Source organism: Alexandromys fortis, unplaced genomic scaffold (assembly GCF_014885135.2).
Source record: "Alexandromys fortis isolate MF-2015 unplaced genomic scaffold, M_Fortis_MF-2015_v1.1 scaffold_51, whole genome shotgun sequence".
In the NCBI taxonomy this organism is placed as follows: domain Eukaryota; kingdom Metazoa; phylum Chordata; class Mammalia; order Rodentia; family Cricetidae; genus Alexandromys; species Alexandromys fortis.
Window position 1 is genome coordinate 7510176 of NW_026067925.1, and position 23041 is coordinate 7533216.

Sequence of the window (23041 nt, forward strand, 5' to 3'; positions counted from 1 at the left end):
AAATTCAGCAGCTCTGTGAGTTAAGAATCTTCTCTCTACAACACACTCGTGTCAGTTACTGCTTAACTTAACGCTGGGTTTTCCTTTTTGCTTTCAGGAAAACCTTTAATTTACGCCCTGGGTGTTACCTGTCCACAGCTTCCTGGTGGCTCACCGCTTCTGCCTGCTCCAGCCTTGCTCCGGCAGCTTCCAGGCTTCTGGGCTTCAGAGCTTGTTGTGAAAGCTTGCTGCTTTGGCCTGCTACCCCTGCTTCAGGTGTCAAAAGCTTTTAATTAGCTTGCTTCCTCTAATTACCTGGTTCCTTATGTGTCCATGTAGGTTTAGTGCGAGGGCCTGGAAGGGGAGGATACCTGTAGGCACTCATTTTCTATAAAGACTCTTGTTCAGGCTCTCCTGAAACTCCTGGGAGAAGAAACTAAATTTAGTGCATGATTTGCCTTTGATAGTGCCGGTCTGTAGTCCAAAGGACCCACAGGTGTGGGCACGTCAGCTTTTATTTGTGTCTGTTTAATTGGTTGATGCCCAGGCTGTACCTGATTTAAATATTTTGGCTATTGCTGCTCGATGTATAAGTTATGTTTTTATCAAGATCACACTTCTGGCTGTTTAATAAATAGTTTGTAGTGATTTTAGATTTTAGTTTGCCTTCTTAAAAAAAATCTCATTATTTATTTATTTATTCTTGTTTTGTTTTTTGTTTTTTGTTTTTTTGTTTTGCCAATGCTGGGAATTGAACCCAGGGTCTCATGTATGTGAGGCCAGTTCTACCACACAGCCATACCCTGATTCTAAAATTTCTTTAATTGATATGAATAATTGATCATTCATAGAATAATTTTTCAGTTTTCTCGTTTGTTTGAGACAGTGTCTTTCTCTGTAGTGCATGCTTGCACGCTCGCCTGGAATGTACTGTGTAGTCTAAGATGTCCTCCAATTTGTTTATTAGTTCTTGAGATACAGTCTTGGTGTGTAGCTCTGGCTATATTGGAACTCTCTATGTAGACCAGGCTAGTCTTGAACTTGAAGCTATCCTCTTGTCCCTGCCTCCCAAGTTCTACCATGACAGACTAGTTTACTGGTTTTTAAAGTGGGGATGAAAGAACACCCTTCAGACTGGTGGAGGGATTAAATGAGTAATATATGTAATGTGCTTAGCATATGTAGTACATCTACAGTGCATTTTTTCAGAAATAAGTGTTTTTAGTTTTATTAATAAAAATAATTTTAGGTGCTATATAGGAGAACTTGAGAGAAATATGTAAGACAATAAATGATCAATAGTAACAACAATAATGCCCTATTTTCAAACGTGAGTCTTTGAAAGTCCTGATAGGGGAACAGTGTGAGCTTGATTACAGACTCCATAAATCATACAAAAGGTCGATTATCACTTTAATCCCAGTACTCAGGAGGCAGAGGCAGGCGGATCTCTGTGAGTTCGAGACCAGCCTGGTCTACAGAGCTAGTTCCAGGACAGGCTCCAAAGCCACAGAGAAACCCTGTCTCGAAAAACAAAACAAAAAACAACAACAACAAAAAGGTCGATTATCACTAGCCTTATTTCTAGATTTCAACATCTGTGTGTAGTAGTGTACTTGCAGGTGAGAATATTGATCTCTTATAATTTTCAGCATATATTTACCCACATGACTTAAAAAAGCATTCATCTTTCTAGAATGTATTTATTGAGTACCTGATGACTCTCAGGCACTAACCATATGTTAGTGAATAGAGGAGGTAGAAATCCCTACTCCAAAAGAGCTTGTGGAACAAAAAGTGTTGTACATTATTAGGCTATGTAGTGTATATATATTATGTTAAATAATTATGAGAATTGAGGTGAAAAGGAAGCAAAGAAATGTAATAGAAAGTTCAAAGTGACATTTCAGTGAGGGTGTGAGAAAGCAGACTCATTGGCTCTGTGGAGATAAGAGTATTCAGTAGATCTGAGAGAAATCAAGTGCAAAATCATAAGGTGGGATTGTGCAAGGTAAGCATTATGGCTTGAACAAAGGTGAGCTAAATGGTGAGTAGAGGCCAGGGCGGTAAGCTGGCTTTATAGTTTATGTTAAGGACTTTGACTTTTTAACTTTAAGGGAGATAGAAAATCACTAGAAGCTTGGAGTAAGAGAATGATGTCATCAGAACTACATTTAAGCATATTGTTTTGTACTGTAGAGAATAGATTGTGAATGAGTACAGATAGAAGGGTCAGGTAAGGTATGACGGCAAGGTATATTGGGGCAGAAGAGAAGGTATGGTGAATTCTGACTATATCAGAGGTAGACTACATTTCTGAATGCCATTCAAAGCATGCAGAACTGCTTGGATATTGAAATCCTATGTTATATAGTGTGGTCATTCTCAGGGGCTGTAATTACACACAGTAACACATAGGTTGTGTTCAATCGCCTATTCGTATATTTGTCACATGCTGATCATTTCTGTACTGTGTACAGGTTTACTAACACTGAAGAATGTTTACAGAAATTATTAGAATCATCACTGATATTTTAGAAATGTATTTTTGTTTGTAATTTTTAGTCCATACTAATGTACTTTTTAATTGTGTTTGTGTGTGTATGTGTGTTGGTCATGGAACTCAGAGCCTTTTGCATGTTATGCAAGTGCTCTACTACTTTTCTAAGGAATAATGTAACATACTGTTTTAGTTACAGTTTCTCTTGCTGTGAAGAGACACCATGGCCATGGCAGCTCGTATAAAGGAAACATTTAATTGAGATGGCAGTTTACAGTTTTAGAGGTTCAGTCCATTATCATCATGGTGAGATATAGCTGTATGCAGGCAGACATGGTGCTGGAGAGTTTGCTACATCTTGAGAGAGTTCTCCATCTTACAGGCAACAGGAAGTGAACTGAGATGCTGGGTGTGGCTTGAGCATATATGAGCCCTCAAAATCCACCCTCACAGTGACACACTTCCTCCGGCAAGGCCACACCCACTCCAATTTAGCCACACCTCCTCGTAGTGCCACTCCCATTGAGTGTCCTTTTCTTTCAAACCATCATTCACACCATCCTCTTATGTGCCTCTTGACTTTGCCACTTGAATGTACAAGATATAAAGTGGGAGCTCCGAGACAGCTTTATTTTTGTTGTTTTTCTACTACCATGAAGATGGAAATGATTTGTAGTGTAAACAAAGAGGAACAGGTCAATGATCAACTTGGGAGTTTCATAATCTTTTTTTATCGTGGCATTAATTTGATAATTCAGGAGAGTTTCTTGAGTTGACTGTTATTTCTCTAAACCAAAGTTCATTCCGGAAAAGTTTATAGGCAACTCTTTTCTAAGGTATTGTGGAGAGTATTTTTTGCTATGCAGTAGCATAGTATTCCATCCTACCATGAACACGTGTGAACTGTGTCTCTTGTTGGTCCTTACCATACACTACCACACATATAGCTAGTGTTCATGTCATGACCAAGATGAGTGGTGTGTGTATCCTACAGAAGAGGTAGAAAGGCAAATAAAAGTCATACTTCTTTGAAGAACTTTAGAAGTAGTTCATCTTTTAGGATTTTGGTGTCTAACCTTTTAATATTTGGCCTGGAAATTTATGATTTATTTTATGTATAGGTATATGTAGAAAAATAATTATGATCTACAATGTTTTGTAAACTTATGTTTTACATAATATGGTGACTTTAAGTTTTTCTCTATCAAATAATATTCTTAATATTTCTTCAAACACATGAATAGTTTCTTTTGGATTATTTTGTCTATTTTCTCTGTAAGAAGATTTGTTAGTTCTAGTATTTTACTACTGAAAACTATACTATGTTGAATATTATGACTTGCTTTTTATTTGTATGTGGAATTTTTTCAGTTGAGGGAATTTCTGTGCGTATGTATAGTGTCAGAGTTACAAACTTAAAACTAAATTGAAGAACTGTTTCTCTTTTTAGTGTTAAAGGGATTGTAAGACATACTGGCTGTCACGCAGCAGTGGTATGGAGATGGGGAGAGTGGGTGCTAAAGTAGAGGTACAGATGCATGGTAACAGCTCACATCTATTGAACACCTAATGGACTCCAGACCCTGTAGTAATAAGTACTTTATATGCATATTAATTATTTTGATCTTTACTATATCTATATAATGTAAGTACACTTATTAAACTCTCCATTAATGAGAAAAATAAAATATTAAAAAGCAATTCTTTAAATAAGAAACCTGGAGGGGGCACAAAAAAAAAAGAAACCTGGGATTATACAGTGATATGATAAAACCAAGATTTGAGACCAATAGACTGGCTTCAGAATTCATATTGCCACCACCTTTCTAACACCCCAGTAAGTGCTAGCTAAGTTTTGGGGTGTTGAGTGGATGCTGCTTACTATCACTGTTCACCTCTTCTGTGGAGCTGCACAACCCACAGGTTGTTTTGAGTCCAGTATTCTGGGAATCTCAGAACATAATATAGTGTACATTCTTACACATTACCCTCTCAAGACTTGAAGCAGACTTGCGCAACATGCTTCTGAAGTGAAACTTCACTTTGGTTTTTTGAGACAGGGTTTCTCTGTATAGCTCTGGCTGTCCTCTAACTTGCTCTATAGGCCAGGCTGTCCTGGAACTCATAAAGATCCTACTGCCTCTGCCTCCTGAATGCTGAGATTAATGACGTGCATAACCATTCTCTGGCTAAACATTTTTTGTTTTTACAGTAAGAGATATTAAAACAGCAACAACACCCAACCAAAACAAAAGATTAATAATCTCCTGGTTTTAACATACAATGCTAAGTGAGTTATGAAATATTTTGGCTTTTGGAATTGCATTTGAGGGGTTGTAGACCCATGTGAAATATTAGTATAGTGCCTGGCATTCGGACATTGGATGCATGTTGTTGGGCATATGGAAGTTAGAGGACAACTTGGCCATTAGCTCTTACCTTGTTGATGCATGGTCTTTTGTTTTTGCTGCTATACTGTGTATTTCAAACTGCCTGGCCTGGAAGCTTCCAGGCAATTCTATCCATACCTTCCATCTTTCCATATGAATACTGAGATTACAGATGTGCACCACTACATCAGGCTTTTTACATGGGTTACAAGGATCAATTGAACTCAGTTTCTTAGACTTGCTTGTGTGGCTAGGTTTTTTACTGAGCTATCTTCCTGACACATCCTCCACCATTTTAATTGATAGCATAACTGTTTATTACAGCTACTTAGAAATATTATGCACTGATTTTAATTATGTCATCATATTACTTTGATGAAAATCTCATCTAGATACAAATTTTTAAAGTGCCCTTAATATGCACATTTGCTATCAAAATTTATTTAAAAATTAGAGCTTGAATTTAAACCTATTTTTTATTCTTGGAAATTTTCCTTTGAACTATAAAGATTTGTACACATGTTAGGATATTGTGTTGTTACCTACCAACTACTATAATAAAATGCCTCAAATAATTCCCTTATAAAAAGGAAAATTTATGTTGGCTTATGGTTTTGGAGATTTTAGTGTGTAATCAGTTAATGCTTTGCTTTTGAACCTGTAATGAAGTAATGTATGGTTCTGGGAGTGTGTGGCAAAATAAAACCATCTACCTGATAGGAAGAAAAGGATGGAGGAAATACTTAAGTCAGTTTAGGGTCTTACAGACTGCAACAGCTTAAAGGCACCCACTATTATTAAGCATTTAAAACTTCTGCCATCATCCAAAGTGCTGCACAGGGGACCAAACTTTTACCACCACATGGACTTTTGAGGGGCACCTAATATCCAAACTGCAACAGATAGTAATTCTTTTCTCTAGTGGTGCCTCTCAGTTACCAGAAATGTTGTTGGTGAATATTTGCCTGCCTTTTCTGTGGTTTCGTTTCAACCCTGTAAAAAACCAGCAAATGGAAGGGCCCTAAAGAGATATTCTAGTTAAATGAAAACAACACTAGAAACAGAAATGTAATCATTTTGTTGACAGCGAGAATAATCTTATTTGCATTTGTCAGTTTTTTGATATATAAAACACAGGAGCATTTGTTGCTTTTTATTGTTGGAAAGGATGTGTATAGTCCACAGTTTGTAAAACTGTTAGTCATAAATGCTCTTTGCTGGAAATTGGGGGAGGAAGGAAAGGATGGGTTGGAATACATGCATAGTGGGTAAAAGTATGTGGAATAAAGAGCATCATTATCTTCAGTCCATGTATTACTTCTTTCCCATAAAATATCTCTCCTTTGATAGCTGTATCTCCTGTAATACTGTGCTGAAATCTGGCATGCATTGTCCTGTAAGATCTGATTTCATATTGTGCATCGTGGTCAATTTCTTTGCAACAGATGATGAGTTTAAATTCCTAGGCAGAAAACTCGGAAAGGAAGATATAATGTATAATACGCAGCAGAATGGTTCACAAATAATGGTTCATTTGTTTGACATATGTTCACTAATGTAAAATTTTAACTTGACATTTTACTTAGGATCTTAGAATTGAGCGGCCTTGAAAAAATTGATATTGGTATTTATTTTTTCTTACAGAGAGAAAAATGGAAAATGGATAAAGTATTTTTTGTGATACTTTAAAAGTTGTATTTCCTTTGTCTTTTCTAGGTTGCTGTAGTTAAACTGAAAAATGCAGATAAAGTATTTGCCATGAAAATTCTGAACAAGTGGGAAATGCTGAAAAGAGCTGAGGTGAGTCTTTATGCTCTGTAAAAGTTGATGGTGCTTAGGTTTTTAGTTTAGACTATTTTAAAACATGTTGGTAGTAAAAAAAATTGGACATCGATATTGGAGTCCTTTAGTGAGTTGATGTATAGTCTGAATACATCGCAAGGCATACTCAAATTATTAGTGCTTTTAATTATTTCACTAAAATTAACATTGTATATTTGTAAAAAGGAAATTTCAAAATGAGAGAAGAAAGCCTATCAGAACCAGCCATGCCATCCACAGAATGCAGTCAGAGAGGGCTGTGAGGGGCTTAGTGGAAGTTGGATCCCTGGAACCTGTGATGGAAAGAGAAAGCTGACAACACAAAGTTGTCCTCTGACTCCACAAGTGTGGCACTGTTGGACCGAGGCACCTGCATACATGTGCACACACCTATGCACACACATCTAGTAAACATTAAAAAAAAAATAAAAATGTACAACTATAAAGCACTCTTAACCAGAGATATTGCTGGGGCTGCCCTGAGGGCTCCAGTTTGTGTGAAGAAATGTTGAAATGATCTTAGGGTAATTTTTATGTGAAAAGATTTCATAGGTTATGTGTATGTTACAACTTAACCACCTTCCAAATTAAACTTATTTTAGTGGAAATCCTGGGCTTGGGGTGGGGAATACATGAAAACTTTGGAAGCTATTGCTTAAATAAATGTTTAATTATGAACTCAATATGTAACTGTGTGCATTTTAAGCACACTTGCCAAATAAAGATATTATCAAATTATTTTTGTTAGTTATATTGAAAGATTTTTTTACTGACTACTTAAAAATGTCTATGTTGTCTATGTCTCATTTTTTGTGTGACCATCAAATATATGTTAAACTGTATGTTTGAAAGTAAATTTAAAAGCTGGGTCCAGCATTTAGGAGTTAGAGACAGAAAGATAAAGAATTCTAGTTTATCCTTAGTTAGATAACAAGTTCAAGGCTCTCCCTCTCCCTCTCCCTCCCCCTCCCCCTCCCCCTCTCCCTCTCCCTCTCCCTCTCCCTCTCCCTCTCTCTCTCTCTCTCTCTCTCTCTCTCTCTCACACACACACACACACATACACACACAAAACCAAACAACCAAAAATATTAAATTCAGTGCCTTGCTATAAAAAATAAAAATATTAAGATAAATTCCATTTATTTTTCAAAATGAAAATCTTAGACTTTAAATATCCTATTATTTGAAAAATTTCTCTGTAACAGTATTTTGTGAAGGAGAGAACCCTTTATTTTTATTTCCAGTAAATGAGAAGCCAAACTAGGTGTAATCATCAGTATACTTTGTGACTGATTTTCATCTAAATTTATTGTGTGAGTATGTGTGTGTGTGTATGTATGTATGTATGTATGTGTGTGTGTACGCACAGATACATGCATGTACAGGTACATGATATGTAAGTAGGAGTATACACATGTACTTGCTATTCATATATGTGTACGGAGGTTAGAGGACAGCTTTCAGGAGATTATTTCATCATCTGTCCCCCTTCTCTGGGATCTAGGAACTAGACTCAGGTCATCAGAATTGATGGCAAGCACTTTTTACTGACTGAGTCATCCCGAAGGCACGATACATGTAGTTTTGATGTGCTGTATAGGATCACTAATTTGATGAATGTATTTTATGAATGTTAAGAGTCATGTGATAGCTTTGCAGGCTTATTCTTTATGTATAGACCTTATTTAACTTCTGTTTCAACGTAGGAATTCTTGTTGCTCATTATCCCAGTAATCCATTCATTTAAAGAACATATTACTGAATACAGAAAAATGTAAAAGTGTATGAAAGGTAAATCATTCTAGCAAGCAATATGCTTGGTCGAAATTTCAAAATCAAGCAGGTGGTGGTGGTGCATGCCTTTAATCCCAGCACTCAGGAGGCAGAGAGGTGAATCTCTGAGTTTGAAGCCATCCTGGTCTCCAGAGCGAGTTCCAGGACAGCCAGGGCTACATAGAAAAACCCTGCCTAAAATTAAAAAAAAAAGTTACGAAAATGAGCAACTAAATCTAAATTAGCTCTGCGGTCCTGGTAACACTGTGCACATGTTATGTTGTGAGGTGTTGGCTTGTTGAAGCAGTGTCATGTTTTTTAGCTAGCCAAGGATGATTTGAACTCATGACCTTGCTTTCTCCTCTTAAGCACTGTGATTACAGGCACATGCCACCATGCCTCCTTGTTCATTGTGTTTTTAGAGACCCAAATTGTAGAGGGAATTAAATTTTTTTCTTTAGATATACTTTCTTTTCCTTCAGAATTATGATTGAATTCCTAGAGCACCTTCACACCACTAGAGTGTTCGTTTATCATGGTTTAATACTGATGAAGAACAGATTTTTCTTAACAAGGCCATTATTGATCCTTAGTCATTTCTTGTGGAAGCTGTTCTGTGCACTGTGTGGTAAAGCATCCTGGCTTCTCTTTACCGGATACCAGTAATATCTTTCCCAGTTGGCATAAGCAGCTGAGGACAAAGTATGTTAAACAAAATGTATGGAGTATGCCTTGTATCTAGACCTGTGCTTTAAGAAGATAGCTTAATAGTTAAATATTTATGACTAGATAATGTAATGCCTGAGACTTTTTATAAAGTATGCATGTGGATATATGTGTGCACCAGTGACACTGAGGGATGGTGGTATGTGAGAATGTAATATAATAATTGCTGTAATTTGTGACAGTACTTGGGAGAAGGAATTTAGTCAGACTGTCTACTTCTGTATATGTTTACAATTGTATATCATAGCTCATTATGTTTATCTATGCATGTTTTTACTGAGCAATTTAGGATAGATTAGAATTTACAGTTTAATTTGTTGTTTTGACTAAAGTCTTCTGAGTTTTGTTGGTTTGGAATTGTCAGTTTGGAATTGGGTGACACAGCAGTTACTACTGGATTTTAGCTGGATTGCCTTTAAATTTTCAGATCAATGTTGTGAAATAAAGCCCGGAAAGGGCTTTCCTGGACTCTGTCAGCCTTCTGAAATATTAAGTGCAAACCATATTAGGTCAGTTAAGCCATATAGCAGGACTTAGTAGTAAGTATGTAGCATGATTTTGTTTTCCTCCTAAAGTGAACTAAAGCAAAATGTCATAGATTTTAGTAACTTGACTGACAGTTTAAATCACGATTTCAGATGGATTACATTGACTTATTGTAGTATTTTCTCAGATACTGCTATTTATTTTCAGGCTTTGGCAGTTCTGTTTGTTCAAATAAGTTCTTTGTGTATATACATGAGAATATGAGGCTAATTGTATAATAATTTGTTTCATGTATCATGGCTACTTAATCTTCCTTATAACCAGTACCAACTGTATGAGCCGATGATATAGCTCATGAGTACAAACTGTCTTGCATACACAAGATCCCGAGTTCAGTCTTACTTTAAAATATAATCAGAAAGTCAAAGGCACCTGTAATGTTCATTTTTTTATGTCTTCAAAAGTGATAAAGTGGGTGCTAGGTGGAGGTGGCATGTGCTTTTAATCCCAGCACTCGGGAAGCAGAGATAGGTGGATTTCTGTGAGTTCTAGGCCAACCTACAGAGTAGGCTCTAAAGCTACAGAGAAACCTTGTCTTGAAAATAAACAAACAAAAATTGGTAAAGTGGCAGTGGCAAATTTGGACATTTGTATCATCTAGGTAATAGGTTGGTTGGTCTGTGATAAGCTAAATAATTCTGTGAATTGCTTTGGACTATAGCAATTGTAAAAACATATTAAACATTTTAGACTGTGATACACACTTTGAGCAGTTGTTTGGATGGTGTTTTCTAGGATACTTGTATAAAGTATTCTTTCCCTTTCAGACAGCATGCTTTCGTGAGGAGAGGGACGTGCTGGTGAACGGGGACAACAAGTGGATAACAACTCTGCACTATGCTTTCCAGGACGACAACAACTTAGTAAGAAATACTTGGGTTATTATAGTCTTTTGTTGGCAGAGTTTGCCATTATTTTTTAATGTTATTTAAATATAGATTTTTTAATAGAAAAATTACTCACAGAGAGTAAGTTGTACACATGGTATGAGATTGTTTTGTCTGAGAATTTTGATGTTTTTTTTCTTTTAAATTTGTTTATGCCTTCAATAAATAAGAAATCCCAGACTAGATCCAGACTGTTAATTTCCTTCAGTTCAGTGTTGTGAGAGATGGTTCAGGATTTTTTCTTTTTATGACTCTCCCAGTATATTTTATTAGTATTGTTGTACTTCTTAAAACTGTACACACTTGGGGCTGGAGAGATGGCTCAGCAGTTAAGAGCCCTGGCTGCCCTTCCAGAGGTCCTAAGTTCAATTTCCAGCAAGCACATGGTGGCTCACAAACATCTGTAATGAGATCTGGTGCCCTCTTCTGGCCTCCAGGCAGACATACAGGCATAACATTGTATATGTAATAAATAGATAAATCATAAAAAAGAAAAAATCTTTACACACTTTTTATTGTGGCCATGTGCTACATTAAATTGAGTTATATTTATATGATATCATTTTCCAAAAGCATGGGGGGAACTTAGTGATAACTCAAACTATCAAAATATCTACCACTTGAGTATAAGTAAGAATGAATATAGAAACTAGGAAGAGGGAAATAAAAATCAAAGGATAAATAAGGTTAAGTTTGCTGCAATATGCAATGTAACTACTTGGCCTATTATTCATAGTTCTTCAGTTTTTGGTCTATTTTATTTTTAGATTTATATATTTTAGAAAGGTATTCATGTCTTGAGAAGCTGTTATGTATCAGACTTGACAGATAGAAGAATAGGGAACAGTTTTTGTTTATTTGCTAAATAATTACTGGATGTTTGTTCTCTGCTAGGCATTGTTCTTTGTATCTGGAGAGAATAGCAAGTGAGAGATAAAAGTTCTCTCTTCTTAGTGTTCTTTATTTATATAGAGTATACCAGATAATAAGTTGAAAATCAAGTAAGTAATATATGTGAAGTAGTTTAAATGATAAAAATGTTATATTTATTTAGAAGTGTAAAGTCTGTGACTATTCTTCCAAGACAGACTCAAGGTAGCTAAATCAAAAAGGAAGAAAGATACAAAGTATGTCGTTTTGTGACATGAATATTACACAAACTTTAAGTTTTAGTTTTCATAAAGTTTGAGTACAGCTACACTTACTGACATAGATTGTCTGCAATCTACCAAGCCAGTTATAACTTGATAGCTTTTTAAGTTCTATGCATATTGCTATACCATGACGTTTTATTTTTTATTAATAATGCATTAGCACATAGGACAGTGACCTTTTTAATGGATTAAATAGCACAGCATTGTGTTTATTGTTGAAAACACATTACAATATGTATTACGTGTACATTGCCAGATACACTACACATTACTGCATTCTCAATTCATAGGAAAGAATTGATTAGTAAAGTTAGTAAATTTAAAATAGAAAACTTATAGTATAACTTCTAAAAATAAAATGAAAATGAATCTACAGCTATATTGGTAGTTTCTGAGAAGCTTATTTATTAGATAAGAAAAGCCGTTTACCATTGTTCAGAGTTGAATTGTGCTTGATTGCAAAGCAGAGGAAAAATGGTCAGTGAAAATAAACTTGTTCTTTTTTGAAAACAGTTGTTTAAAATTCCACAAAAAATTGAAGACATCAGGAACAACACTGAATGATTTTCAAACTAAGGAAATGTGAAGATTTGTTGTTGAAATTGGAGCGGCGGGGCTGCGTCCCCAGCACCCCAGCCGCCTGCTAGCTCATGCCCGAAATAACAACACACAAATTGTATTCTGTTAAACACTACCTGGCCCGGCTAGTTCCAGCTTCTTATTGGCTAGCTCTTACATATTGTTCTAACCCATTTCTATCTAGCCTCTTCTCAGCTAACTCTCGCACCTGGACTAGCCCATTTCTAGTAATGTGTGTAAGCACCCCAAGGTGTGCTTACCGGGAAGATTCTAGCCTAAGTCCATCCTGGGTCTGAGCTTCATCGCGTCTGCCATAGAGCGCAGAGCTATCGTGTCTACCCTGGAGAGCTGAGTATGGCGTCTCTGCTCCAGAGAGCAGAGCTGTCGGGTCTCTCCGGGAGCAGAGTAGAGTCTGACCTCACTTCCTCTTCCTCCCAGCATCCTCTTCTGTTTACTCCTCCCACCTATGTTTTAACCTATCAGGGCCAGCCAAGCAGTTTCTTTAATGCTTAACCAATGAAATGAACAGATTGATATGACACTCCCACATCAATTTGTTTTATTTCCTGTATAATTAACCACTCTCTGCGTCTCTGTAGAAAATGTGGCCTAGTTATTCTTGACAGTAGCAGTGAATACAGGGCAAACAAGAACCATGGAGTAATGCTTGTAAATGTGGAAAGGTGCAGGTGTGCCCACAATGGATGGCAATGAGGATGCCAAGAAAATTCATGGGAGCGGCCAGAACTGATGGATACATTGCACTGTGGAAACCAAAGACAGGAGAGTAGTGGTAGAGCATATGCTAGCATAGTCAAGGACTTGGCTCCCAACCCCACCCCCTACAGGAGTATAAGAGATGGACAATAACACTAAATATATTTTTTTAGTCAAAAAAATTTATGACTCATCCTTTAGTATCCTCTGTACTCATCTGCATTTGTCTTTAATGCCATCCCTGTTTACATCCCCTGTAAACCTTAAAATTGTGCCAAAATTCTACATGTTGAAATAGTCATTTCTGGAATTTCCATTTGGAATTAAACTTTGTCTCATTTTAACTTTGTGCTATGTTTTTAAAGTTTGTTATACAGCTAACGTGTGTATTTGTGTACAGTACCTCTGAATCTTTGGTAGAAATTTAGAAAAGAATAAATGGCATGATCATTAGTATCTTTAAAATAAAACTAAAGGTTTGTTTATAGCTGTAATGCACATGAGGTTTTTGTCTGATGTCAAGCCAGATACAGGTGTGGAAATAATGTTATTCCAATACGTATATCCCTTATATATTTTTCTTTTATTATTATTATTATTATTTTATTACTTAAAATACCAATCCAAATTCCCACTTTCTCCTCTCCTCCTTCTTCCCTCCCACTCTCTCCACACACTCTCCCTCCAATTCCCTCCAATCTTAAGAGAGGGCAAGGCACCCTGCCCTGTGAGAACTCCAAGGCCATCCCCACTACATCCAGGTTGAACAAGGTATACATCTGTTGAAATATGAGCGGCGGGGCTGCGTCCCCAACACCCCGGCCACTTGGCTAGCTTATGCCCGAAATAACAACACACAAACTGTATTCATTTAACTGCTTGACCCATTTCTATCTAGCCTCTTCTAGGCTAACTCTTGCACCTGGACTAGCCCATTTCTAGTAATGTGTGTAAGCACCCCAAGGTGCGCTTACCGGGAAGATTCTAACCTACGTCCATCCTGGGGAGCTTCATGCCTCTGCCTCAGAGCGCAGAGCTATCGTGTCTATCCAGCAGAGCTGAGCATGGCGTCTCTACAGGAGCAGAGCAGAGTCTGACCTCACTTCCTCTTCCGCCCAGCATCCTATTCTGTTTTCTCCTCCTACCTATGCTTTAACCTATCAGGGCCAAGCAGTTTCTTTATTGCTCAGCCAATGAAATCAACAGATTGATATGACACTCCCACATCATACATCCAAAAAGAATCAGATCCCAAAAAGGCAGTACATGCAGTAAAGACAAATCCCAGTGCCATTGTCATTGGTCCCTCGGTCTGCCCCAACTGTCAACCACATTCAGAGGGACTAGTTTGATCCCATGCTAGTTCACTCCCAGTCCAGTTGGAGTTGGTGAGCTCCCATTAGCTCAGGAACATTGTCTCAGTGGGTGAACCCTTCATGGTCTTGACTTTCTTGCTCATACTCTTCCTCCTTCTGCTCTTCAGCTGGACCTTGGGAGCTTAGTCCAGTGCTCTGATGTGGGTCTCTGTCTCTGTTTCGATCTGTTGTAGATGAAAGGTCTATGGTGATATTTAAGATAATCATCAGTCTGACTATAGGGCAAGGCACCCTCTCTATTGCGTAGGGTCTTAGCTTGGGTCATCCTTGTGGATTCCTGGAAATTTTTCTAGAGCCAGGTTTCTTGCTATCCTCAAAATGGCTCCCTCCATCAAGATATCTCTGTTCTTGCTCTCATATCTGTCCTTCCTCCATCTCAACCATCCCATTTGCTCAAGATCTCCCCAACCCTCCCCTTCTCTCCTCTTTCTCTTCTCCCCTTCCTTCTTCCCCCTTCCACATGCTCCCAAATTTTTTCAAGCAATCTTGTCTGCTTCCAGTTTCCAGGTGGATCTGTATATGTTTTTCTTTGGGTTCACCTTATTATATAGCTTCTCTAAGATCATGAACTATAGGCTCAATGTCCCTTGTTTATGGCTAGTATCCACTAATGAGTGAGTCAGTAGAACATGAGACTCTTAATTTCAGGGTCGTGGGTTCAAGGCCCATGTTGGGCACCAGAAGAAGGCGTAAGTTACAAAACAATCCCACACCAGTTCAGAATTATGGATAATAAAAAAACTGTTTATTTAAGGGGAAAACTTACATATCACTGTCCTAGACAACAGTCTTCTGAACTAACAGGAACAGTCTAGCAGCTAGAAGCGGCAGTGGGAAGCAAGAGAGTGGGCCTATGGTTACTGCTGTTTTTATAGAATAAAAGACCATGCCCAAGTGGGCTGGTATCTTAAAGGCTATTGGCTTAAGGAGCAGAATGTGTTCCCACAGCACCTATACCACATTTATATTTTTGGGTCTGGGTTATCTAACTCAGGATAGTGTTTTCTAATTCCAGCCATTTGCATGCAGAATTCAAGATGTCATTGTTTTTTACTGCTGAGTAGTACTCTAATATGTAGATGTGCCACACTTTCTTTATTCATTCTTCTATTGAGGGGCATCTAGGTTGTTTCCAGGTCCTGGCTATTAAAAATAATGATACTATGAACATAATTGAACAAATGCTTTTGTAGTATGATTGAGCATCTTTTGGTTATATCCCCAAGAGTGGTATTGCTGGATCCTGAGGTAGGTTGACTCCCCTTTCCTGATTTCCAAAGTGGTTGCAGAAGTTTGCATTCCCACCAACAATGGATGAGTGTTCCCCTTACTCCACATCCTCTCCAGCATAAGCTATCGTTGGTGTTTTTGATTTTAGCCATTCTGACAGGTGTAAGATGGTATCTCAAAGTTGTTTTGATTTGCATTTCCCTGATAGCTGAGGAAGTTGAGCATTTGTCCATTTGAAATTCTTCTGTTGAGAATTCTCTGTTTAGTTCAGAACCCCATTTTTTAATTGTGTTATTCAGAATTTTAATGTCTAATTTCTTTAGTTCTTTATAAATTTTGGAGATCAGTCCTTTGTCTGATTTGGGGTTGGTGAAGATCTTCTCTCATTCAGTAGGTTGCCTTTTTGTCTTACTGACAGTGTCCTTTGCTTTACAGAAGTTTCAGGAGGAACCATTTATTTATTGATGCTCTTATTCTCTGTGCTAATGGGTTATACTTAGGAAGTGGTCTCCTGTGCCCTTCCCACTTTCTCCTCTATCAGGTTCACTGTGGTAGGATTTATATTTAGGTCTTTAATCCATTTGGATTTCTGTTGTCTGAGGTTTCTGTCCTGCCTGGTTCTCACAGTCATTAAGTCCCAAAGAAATCACACAGAAGTCTACATTATTTATAAATTGATTGGCCCATTAGCTCAGGCTTCCTATTAACTCTTATAATGTATATTAGCCCATATTTCTTATCTGTGTTAGCCACATGGCTTAGTACCTTTTTCAGCGAGGCAGTCACATCTTGCTTCTTTTGTTGCGGACTCACAGCTGCAGAGAGAATGGGCTTCCTTCTTCCCAGAATTCCCCTGTTCTCATTGACCCACCTCTACTTCCTGTCTGGTTGTCCCACCTGTACTTCCTGCCTGGCTACTGGCCAATTAGCATTGATTGAATATATAATTGGCAGAATACAGACCATGGTCCTGTACCAGACTTGAGTTTTGTGCATGGTAATAGATAAGGATCGATTTTCATTCTTCTACAGGTTGACATCCAGTTATGCCAGCACCATTTACTGAAGATGCTTTCCTTTTTCCATTGTGTAATTTTAGCTTCTTTGTCAAAAATCAGGTGTTCATAGGTGTGTGGATTAATATCCAGGTCTTCAATTCAATTGTATTGGTCAATGTCACCATTTTTATACCAGTAGCAAGCTGTTTTCATTACTGTAGCTCTGTAATAGAGCTTGATGTCAGGAATGGTAATGCCTCCAGAAGTTCCTTTATTGTACAGGATTGTTTTGGCTATCCTAGGGATTTTATTTTTGTTGTTGTTGTTGTTTTTCCATATAAAGTTGATTATTGTTCTCTCAAGGTCTGTGAAGAATTGTGTTGGGATTTTGATGGGGATTGCATTGAATCTATAGATTGCCTTTGGTAGGATTGCCATTTTTACTGTTGATCCTTCTTATCCAAGAGCATGGGAGATTTTTCCATTTTCTAGTATCTTCTTCAGTTTCTTTCTTCAAAGTCTTAAAGTTATTGTCAAATAGGTCTTTACCACTTCCTTGGTTAGTGTTACTCCAACATACTTTATGCTATTTGTGGCGATTGTGAAAGGTGATGTTTCTCTGATTTGTCAGCTTCTTTATCCTTTGTGGATAGGAAGACTACTGATTTTTTTTTAGTTAATCTTGTATCCTGCCACATCACTGAGGGTATTTATCAGCTGTAGGAGTTCTCTGGTAGAGTTTTTGGAGTCACTTATGTATACTATCATATCATCTCCAAATAACGAAAATTTGACTTCTTCCTTTCCAATTTGAATCCCCTAGATCTCCTTATGTTGTCTTAGTGCTATGGCTAGTACTTTAAGCCCTATGTTAAAGAGATATGGAGAGAGTGGACAGCCTTGTCATGTTCCTGATTTTAATAGAATGGCTTTGAGTTTCTCTCCATTTAGTTTGATGTTAGCTGTTGGCTTGCTTTATATTGCTTTTATTATATTTAGATATGATCCTTGTGTCCCTACTCTCTCCAATACCCTTATCATGAAGGGGTATTGAATTCTGTCAAATGCTTTTTCAGCATCCAATGAAATGATCATATTTTTTTCAGTTCATTTATATGATGGATTACATTGATAGATTTTCATATGTTGAACCAGCCCTGCATCTCTGAGATAAAGCCTACTTGATCATAATGGATAATTTTTTTTGATGTGTTCTTGGATTCGGTTTGCCAGTATTTCATTGAGAATTTTTGCATCGATGTTCATGAGTGTGATTGGTCTATAATTCTCTTTTTTGGTTGAGCTTTTGTGTGGTTTTGGTGTCAGGGTAACTGTAGCTTCATAAAAAGAGTTTGGCAATGTCTCTTCTGTTTCTATTATGTGGAACACATTGAGGAGTATAGGTATTAGTTCTTTTTAGGAATTCTGGTAGAATTCTGCAATAAAACCATGTGGTCCTGGGCTTTTTTTGGTTGGGAGGTTTTTGATGACAGCTTCTATTTCCTTGTGACTTATAAATCTATTTAAATTGCTCACCTGGTCTTGATTTAATTTTGGTATATGTTATTTATCTAAAAAACAAGTCCATTTCTTTTACATTTTCTAACTTTGTGACTTATAGGCTTTTGTAGTAAGACCTAATGATTCTCTGAATTTTCTAAGTGTCTGTTGTTATGTCCCCATTTTCATTTCTGATTTTGTTAATTTGGGTGTTCTCTCTTTGCTTTTTGATTGGTTTGGAAGAGGGTTTGTCAGTCTTGTTGATTTTTCTCAAAGAACCAGCTCTTTGTTTCATTGATTCTTTGGATTGTTTTCTGTGTTTCTCTTTTGTTGATTTCAGCCCTCAGTTTGATTATTTCCAATGAGTCTGCTTTTTTTTTTCTAGAGCTTTCAGGTGTACTGTCAAGTCTCTAATGTGATCTTTCTCTGTTTTCTTTATGTAGGTACTTAATGCTATGAACTTTCCTCTTTGCACCCCTTTCATAATGTCCCATAGGTTTGGATATGTTGTGCCTTAAATTTTGATTTTTCAAAAATTATAAAATTGTGTATAAAACCAATTTAGTGGACAGAAAATGAAAATTAAATAGAAGGAAAAGCAAACGTTTATGACAATTATTGAGAGTAAACACTGACTTAACAGTTGAGACAGTTTTCCTGGGGAGATGTGAGCCCCCCTCCTCTGTAGATGGGGAAGTGATGACAATAAAGTACCAATACCACCAAAGTCCAGTTAGGTGAGCCATTGAGTTATAATACTGTTAACTGTAGGAGGAGAAATTTCTCAAAGGCAGCTCTGTCACCAAAAGCCATCCCAGCATGGTTGATAGCTCCCCAAAACTGGAAACTGGAGCACATTGCACACCTACAGGAAGCTCAGCAGCTTGGACAGTGCCCTCTGCAGGTTGCTCAGTTTGTCTATAGTGATCGGTGCCTTTCCAAGTAGCTCTGCTGGTCTGAGTATCGGCTTCTGGGTAGCTTGGGCTGTCTAACAGTGTCATTCAGCAGTCCGTAGTGTTGGTGTACACTTTGGGAAGGAGAGGTGCCTGCAAATTTTAGGATGTCATTGTTTCTCATCGCTGTGTAGTATTCCATTGTATGACTATGCCACATTTTCCTTATCCATATTTTTGGTTGAGGGGCGTCTAGGTTGTTTTCAGGTTCTGGCTATTACATATAATGCTACTATGAACACAGTATCATAATGTCCTTGTGGTATGATTAAGCATCCTTTGGGTATATGCCCGAAAGTGGTATCACTGGTTCTTGTGATGTGGTGGCTTAGATTAATGCAGACAAATTGTAATAAGTATTTGCACAACTTTAATGGAAAACCAGACTCAAGAAACCAAGGTTCCCGTGGAGTACAGGAAACAGGAAGGGGCCCTCAGCTTCTGCACACCCAATTTATCAGTAAACATTCGCCCAAGGCAAGCCCGCCCCCAATGGGCGGGCTTATCCCTACATCTCCCCCTTTTGTCTAAATAAGACAGAACTAAAGCAAATACAACTATAAACAATAATGACAAATAATAGATATAACAAGCAATATTGAGAACAAAAGTTTTACCAGACATTCTATCTCAAGGAGTCTAAATAATGTAGAGAGTAATTACAATTATATAATCTTCAACTCCGTCAAAGATCTGAGAAGGGAATAAATATTACTTAACAAATGAGAGATATCCAAAATGTGCCATAAATGACAGAGACAACCTCAGAGTGGCCGTGATCTGAATTAGGATGCTGTTGATGGTTAGGGATGGGAATAGATTGGAGACAGAGTTAGTAGGTAGTAGACCCAAAAAGACCTTGGTGATTAAATTCAATCTATTGAATTAGATCCAAAGAATGACTTTCAGCTAATCAGTGTGAATCAGTGTCTTGTCTTTCTAATGACAAAATGTCATTGAAGGTGTGGTTCATTTTTGATATGTTTTTCTCAACAGTTTTGGGGATTTCCTCTTTTTTTTTCAATGTGTTAGCAGCTAGTTTACTCCTGAGAGCAAAGGAAAGGAAGACTGTGAACTCAATTTGGGAGGCAAGAAAATGTAGGAGTACTTGCATATTTATCAGTTTTTATTCTGTCTTTATTACTGAAGAAATTAAGTAAAGCACATTGATAGTTTAGGAGGGAATAGGGTTGGGGTTTATGTAATGAAAGAAGCATAGAATAGTATGTAGATATTGGTTCTTAAAACATAGATTGATGGAGGAAGGTCATTGGTTAAATAAAGAAACTGCCTTGATAGGCGGAGTAAACAGAACAGAATGCTGGGAGGAAGAGGAAGTGAGCTCAGACTCCATAGCTCCTCTCAGAGCCAGACGCGCGATGAAGCTCTGACCCAGGATGGACGTAGGTTAGAATATTCCCGGTAAGCGCACCTTGGGGTGCTACACACATTATTGGAAATGGGCTAGTCCAGGTGCGAGAGTTAGCCGAGAAGAGCCTAGATATAATGGGCCAAGCAATGTTTAAAAGAATACAGTTTGTGTGTTGTTATTCTGGTGTAAAGCTAGCTGTGTGGGAGCCGGGATGAAAAGCAGGCCCGCTGCTCATACAACAATAGATAACTTGGGAAGCCTCATTTTTAATATTGACCATCAATAGAAAAAATTGAAATAATTTTTTAGCAATTCAGTATGTATATTTTTATAGATTTTATGAGTCTGGTATAATAAGAATTGAGTACCCTGTCAAAGGAAAAGCCCTTGATGTAGGGCCTTCCATCTCTTTAGCCCATAGGCATATATGCAGTGTTTGGTACATGATAATTCCAAGTGACACTCAGTAAATATATAACAAATGAGTTATATTGTATGACTCTCTGTACATAAATATTAGAGTTTATTTTAATTGCACATTTTTTTGTACCTTAAAATCTTTTCTTGCTACACTTCTCATTGAAGTTCTTTTAAATTAAGAGATAAAGGTCTTTTCTGCATAACTCCATTTCTTGCAACCCGATAATATTGTAGAATTTTATTACATTGTACTAACTTGTTATAAGCTTCATGGTAGAGTTAGTTATGTATTAGGCCTCATAAATCCTGCAAGTAAGTTTTAGATCAGTACTTGAAATATAATTTCCCTAATTTCAAGGCTTTAAGTATAAAAAATTAGTTTCTCTGAGATGCATGGAAGTATCAGAATGAAAGAATTTTTAAAGCCATATTTAAATCATAAAATCAGCTCAGTGATATCTGAAATATTTTCATCTTGTAGTAAAATTATCATTGAGCCGGAGAGGTGCTTAGTGGTTAAGAGAACCTGCTGCTTTTGCAGAGGACTTGTTTTTTGTTTCCAGCATTCACATGGTAGCTTACAACCGCCTGTAACTCCAGCTCCAGGAGATCCAGCAACCTCTTCTGATGTCCATAGGAACTAGGCACACTGTGGTACAAAGACATATATGCAGGCACTCATTTGTACTCAAAATAAAAGTAAGTAAACCTTTATAAAAAATAAAATCATTGTAATATCAAGGTATGCCAAGTGGTACATATTCATATGAACATGTATAAGTAATAAATATTTAAAAACAATCTAAAATATAGGAAAATATATAACATCATCTATCATCTAATTCAGAGAGTCTGGTGAACATTCTCATTTATATACCCTTCTCCGTCTTTGGTACATAAACACACACACACATACACACACACACACATCTGGGTATACTTTATGTATATTTGAGAAAAATCCATTCTGGAAGTGAGTGATACTGTTACTTTCTTGGCAAAGGACAAAAGCAACAAAAGTTGTAATCCTGTCTTTTATACTAAACTTTAAAATTTTGTTTCATTGCTTATGAAATCTAGAAGTCTTACTATTATTAATGATAATTATTTTATATACTTAAAGGTGAGCTAACCACACAAGTAATTAACCTTCATAAATATTCAGCCTATTCCTAGTTGGCCACAGAATACAGTAAATATACTAATTTTTACCATAATATTTACTAAGTACATTTTATTTTTGTTCACAGTACCTGGTTATGGATTATTATGTTGGTGGGGATTTACTTACTCTGCTCAGCAAATTTGAAGACAGATTGCCTGAAGACATGGCTCGGTTTTACTTGGCCGAGATGGTGATAGCCATTGACTCAGTTCATCAGCTCCACTATGTACACAGGTAAGTTAGCCAATCTGTTATTCCATCTAGCTGCTGTGATATTATATCTAGAAACAGCTTTGTTGCTGCCAAATTATTAATTATGGTCTTAGTTACACTTCATCTGCAGTTTATTTTTAGGTTGTTTTGAGGTTTTGTGTTTTTACTGTTACTATTTACCTGCATTATTGAACTGATAAGTCTGCTTGTATGTCCATGTACATAGATTTTTATCTATATATGTCCACTTCTAGTCAGAGTTTTTGTGGAAAGCTTTGAACATATGCATGACTGAATTTCCATATAATGTTCTTCCCAAAAGGAGTATGCAACAGTCAGTTTCCTTATATCTGGTTCTTATACACTGATAGAATTCTAGGCCACTCAAGAAAAGACTTGGGCTGGGGAAATAGCAAGGATGAGGCCTGAGTTTGATTTCCATTGCCATGTAAAATCATGACATGACAGCGTGTACCGACTAGGGTTAAGGAATGAAAATCCCTAGAAACAACTGGCTGGCTAGAGAGTCTAGCCAAATTGATGAACTCAGGGTTTATTGAGAGACCTTATCTCAGAATATAAGGTGGAGAGTGATTGCAGAAGACACCCTAAATTGACCTCTGACCTCATAGGCACATGTATTCACATGTACACACTCATATATATATATACATACATAAGAAAAGACTTTAAAGAATTACACAGATACAAAAGGATATTTTTTGCTTAAAAGACACTGATA

General features: G+C 37.1%; 1 protein-coding gene across 8 annotated transcripts in view; it reads left to right on the forward strand.

The window, feature by feature from the left end:
• The window catches only part of Cdc42bpa (CDC42 binding protein kinase alpha), a 204282-nt gene that overhangs the window by 64017 nt on the left and 117224 nt on the right, over positions 1-23041 (forward strand). For all 8 annotated transcript variants that reach the window (XM_050143074.1, XM_050143075.1, XM_050143077.1 and 5 more), the window contains exons 3-5: positions 6586-6669; positions 10503-10598; positions 22172-22320. In XM_050143074.1, coding sequence (XP_049999031.1) covers positions 6586-6669; positions 10503-10598; positions 22172-22320 — 329 coding nt within the window. The remainder of the gene's footprint in view (positions 1-6585; positions 6670-10502; positions 10599-22171; positions 22321-23041) is intronic.